Raw genomic sequence first — 4139 nt, 5'->3', positions numbered from 1 at the left:
CAGACACGTGTACCCTTAACGTAGTTCTCGGGGATATTCAGCGTGACACAGTGTGACAAGGCTGACCCTTTGAATTACAAGTACAACAGAAACAGGAAGTAAGAATAAGAGAAAGTTGTGGTGAAAGAGTACAGCAGGGTTCGCCACCATCCCCTGCTGGAGTCTCGTGGAGCTTTAGGTGTTTTCGCTCAATAAACACTCACAACGCCCGGTCTGGGAATCGAAACCGCGATCCTATGACCGCGAGTCCGCTGCCCTAACCACTGGGCCATTGCGCCTCCACTTTAGAATTAACTACTAGTACTACACTGTAAGAGCGCGTAGCCTAGTGGTTAGCGTGTTGCACACACGATTGCGAGATCGTGGTCTCGATTTTCGGACTGAGCGGTGCGTTGTGTTCTTGAGCAAAGCTCTTCATTTTGCGTTACTCTGCAATCGCTTCGACATCTGACGTGTGGCACACTGTGCACTTGTACAAACAATGTCAATTTGATGGAGGAGGTGAGCTAATGTTCTGTACAAGTATTTGATCACTGTAAGCAAAATCATCTGTGCAAGATGCTCAGTAAGAAATTTCAGAATCGTCTTTCATGGACTCAGGCGACTACCAAGAAGAAGACTGCTACAGTAGGTTTCGGATATAATACGTTGTGACATTTGTTCCGGCTCTCTGCGTTCAGTGTTCAAATCCCGCTATGGCCATCTGCTTAGCTCATGTCTAAAATCGGCTCTACATAGACTGTCGCATAGAGCAGACATCACACGTAGTCCTTAATCAGAACTGGGGTTCAGATCCAGAGGCAAAATGGACGAAGACAAATGGGATGGAGCCTATACCAAGCGGTACCTAACTCTAGTTGTTATCATCGGAAATCTCTCACAGTCTGGTGGATGATTGTCTGTCAGACTTAAAAGTAGAAGATATCTAGGAGTGATTTTCGTGACTGGCTTTGTTTAGTGAGAGGTTGTTATCCTTCAGTTATTTACAATCTTTACAGTGGTCGACTAAAACTGCTAAGGCAATACTCTAATAACTGAAACGAGTAAAAAAGTAAAAATAAAATTCATTCGGTTACTCTATCATCTTTACCTTCGTTCAATAGCAATGGGTTTAAGATTATTAAAGGTAGCAACAGTTTCTATAGCCGTTTAATATGTGATCTTCCTCCACCTATTCCACCGGATTTTGGACCTCAATGTAAACCTTGTACTGGAAACCAAAACAGGTTGTTAGCGCTTACCCAAGGTACCACCTCAAGTCTCAAAAAGAGGAGGGGAAAATAATGTGCCTCTTAATGGATTGACTCCTATTTAACACCAAATATCTACTTAAGATAGCACAATGGTCGAGTATAAATGTCTTACGGTATTCGTTCTGGAGCTTCGCACTCCGAGTTCAAATATCACTGAGGTCAATTTTATCGACTTTGCTTTTTTAATCTTTTTGAGGTCGATAAATAAAATATTAATCCAGTTTTGAGGCTGATTCTTCTTCTTTCTCATTCCTTCTCTCTCTATCTCTAACTCTATATCTATCTATCTCTCTTTCTCTTTCTCTTTCTCTCTCTCTTTCTCTTTCTCTCTCTTTCCTTCTTTCTCTCTTTCTCTCTCTCTCAAACTGTGTGGTTTGACTTGAGCAACATGGGGTCTAAAATTGTTCAAGATACGCTGTATGTCACAGCTTCATCAAGAATTAAGAGCCTTAGTTAACGCAAAGTTAGCTGGGGCAAAATGATACAGTTTAGACTCAGTGATAGGTAGTGAACTATCGATAAGACGAGCTGATGTCCACAAACCCAACAGGTTCACCCAATTGTCCGTCTTTATACGCGACATTGTTTGCTTACGTGTTTTGAAAACCATCGTTCTTCATTGGAATATTTGTTATGAAATGGAGCATTTAAGGATTAAAATAATCGGTTAACTACACTGTGTAACACGATTTTTGTCCTTGAATAGCAACTGTTACTTCCTATTTGTTTACTCCTTGCGAATATGAAAAATGACTAATATTTCCTTCAGACTTTCCTTTTGTTACATTCATTCAAATACCAAAGAATCCCTCTCAAAACATGGCTATGATGCTCCTCCACTACTGCTCATGATCAGAGATGCACATGTTGTTGGCCACTAAGGGACATTCTCAAGTGGTTAAGATCAACCAACTGACAAGCAAATGTGTGATACTAAGCAGAATATTTGCTTATAACGATATATCTGCTTCAGCAACTCAGTGCTGAATCTCTCTGAAATGTAATGGAAAATAGGTCAGTTTCAAAACATTGATATCCAGGTCACAAAAGCAAAGTTTGAACGGAATAGTAGTCATTTCCTTTGATTTCTAGTCAGAAACAAACAAGAAACAACACATACTGACCAAAGACAAATAAATAAATAAATAAAACTTTTGTTGCACAATGTCATTTCCATATTCTTCCATTTCAGCTTTCATGATATGTCTTTCAATGACTGCATTCCATGCAATGGAATTTATTGAAACCAATACCGTCAAAGAAGCAGGAGGCATATACTACCAGAAAAACTGGCCACTGGTAAGTTGTTTAGGAATATTAACTGTGTAGTGTTCTTAATGTGGGAGTGTATGAATGAAGGGGAGTAGATTACTGAAGGTGAAAGAGTGACAGGATTGAAGGATTTATTGAATGAGTGAGTGAAGCGAAGGAGTGAATGAATGATTTGCTCTTTTGATATCAACCCTCTTGAGACTGCCTCTGTTTCCATGATACAAACTTCCCATTTTAAAGTGATCTAGATTAAAACCTTCCATCAAAATCTCGTATTAGTCTCTGCTCCAAACACTAGCTTCATAATAACAATGTTGTTCTAATAAATTCTTCTTAATTTTCAAAATTAATCATACACACACATAACATGTATGCGTATGTGTGCGTGTGCGCGCGCGCGTGTGTAAGAAATTTGGATAACAGGAATAAACAATTACGCTATGGACTTCATTGACTTACAGCTGTTTCTGCTGTAGACAGACAAACAGACAGAGAGACAGGCAGACAGATAGATAGATAGATCTGTGTCTATGTTGTTGTTTTTGGCACTCCGTCGCTTACGACGTGGAGGGTTCCAGTTGATCCGATCAACTGAACAGCTTGCTCGTGAAATTAACGTGTGAGTGGCTGAGCACTCCACAGACACGTGTACCCTCAACGTAGTTCTCGGGTATATTCAGCGTGACACAGTGTGACAAGGCTGACCCTTTGAATTACAGGCACAACAGAAACAGGAAGTAAGAGCGAGAGAAAGTTGTGGTGAAAGAGTACAGCAGGGTTCGCCACCATCCCCTGCCAGAGCCTCGTGGAGCTTTAGGTGTTTTCGCTCAATAAACATTCACAACGCCCGGTCTGGGAATCGAAACCGTGATCCTATGACCGCGAGTCCACTGCCCTAACCGCTGGGCCATTGCGCCTCCACCTGTATGTATGTATGTATGTATGTATGTATGTATGTATGTGCATGTGTATACGACGAAACTCAGTTTCCGTCTATCGAATCCACTCACAAGGCTTTGGTCGTCCCGAGGCTATAGTAAAAGACACTTGTCCAAGGTGCCACACAGTCGAACTGAACCCGGTACCATGTGATTGAGAAACAAACTTCTAAACACACAAACACACACAGCTATGCCTGCTGACTTTGTTTTATTTTATTTCATTTATGTATTTATTTTATTTATTTAGTTTTTTATTTATTTATTTATTTATTAGTTTATTTATTTATTTATTCTTCGTTGTTTCAGTACATAAAAGATGCTTCAATCCGTTCGTATGGAGTCTGCTACGCCATGACCTGGACAGCCATGGCCCTTTGTATCATCCCGGCTTTCCTGTTTGGTTTGGTATCGTTCCAATTCAAAGCTGAACACTACAACAGACTAAGAGACAATTATGAGTATCACCAATCATCAGACATTTCCACAATAATGAAATCGAGTACAAATTATTCCCCAGTCACGTTCGGTCAGAACAACAACTACAGCGACAATATCATTATATATGAAGGCAGCAATACCTTTCAGGAACTAGAAGGAAAATACGTAAAATCATAAAAAGATAATTCTTCGATATTGATTTCAATTGGCTGGAAGGTGTTTGAGTTTTTTTTTT

At 40.1% G+C, this 4139-nt stretch overlaps 2 protein-coding genes across 2 annotated transcripts in view; both read left to right on the top strand.

Moving 5' to 3' along the window:
- The window catches only part of LOC106869761 (uncharacterized), a 15148-nt gene extending 14426 nt beyond the window's left edge, over nucleotides 1-722 (top strand). The window contains exon 4 of the mRNA XM_014915626.2: nucleotides 681-722. Coding sequence (XP_014771112.1) covers nucleotides 681-722 — 42 coding nt within the window. The remainder of the gene's footprint in view (nucleotides 1-680) is intronic.
- Nucleotides 723-2433: 1711 nt separating this feature from the next.
- Nucleotides 2434-4133, top strand: LOC106869765 (uncharacterized). The gene is made up of 2 exons (XM_014915630.2): nucleotides 2434-2552; nucleotides 3773-4133. Exons 1-2 carry the CDS (start codon nucleotides 2451-2453, stop codon nucleotides 4079-4081), a joined length of 411 nt encoding a protein of 136 aa, XP_014771116.1. The 5' UTR covers nucleotides 2434-2450; the 3' UTR covers nucleotides 4082-4133.
- The last annotated feature ends 6 nt before the right edge of the window (nucleotides 4134-4139 follow it).

The sequence above is a fragment of the Octopus bimaculoides genome, chromosome 9 (genome assembly GCF_001194135.2).
Source record: "Octopus bimaculoides isolate UCB-OBI-ISO-001 chromosome 9, ASM119413v2, whole genome shotgun sequence".
Taxonomy (NCBI): domain Eukaryota; kingdom Metazoa; phylum Mollusca; class Cephalopoda; order Octopoda; family Octopodidae; genus Octopus; species Octopus bimaculoides.
Note: the sequence above shows the minus strand (reverse complement) of the source record. Positions and strands in the feature narration are given on the sequence as shown.

Bases quoted from the DNA above. Each gene is read 5' to 3' on its own strand.
- LOC106869765 (XM_014915630.2), top strand. From the start codon at position 2,451: ATGATATGTCTTTCAATGACTGCATTCCATGCAATGGAATTTATTGAA. The intron at 2,553-3,772 runs GTAAGTTGTTTA...TCGTTGTTTCAG, and splicing joins ACCAGAAAAACTGGCCACTG to TACATAAAAGATGCTTCAAT.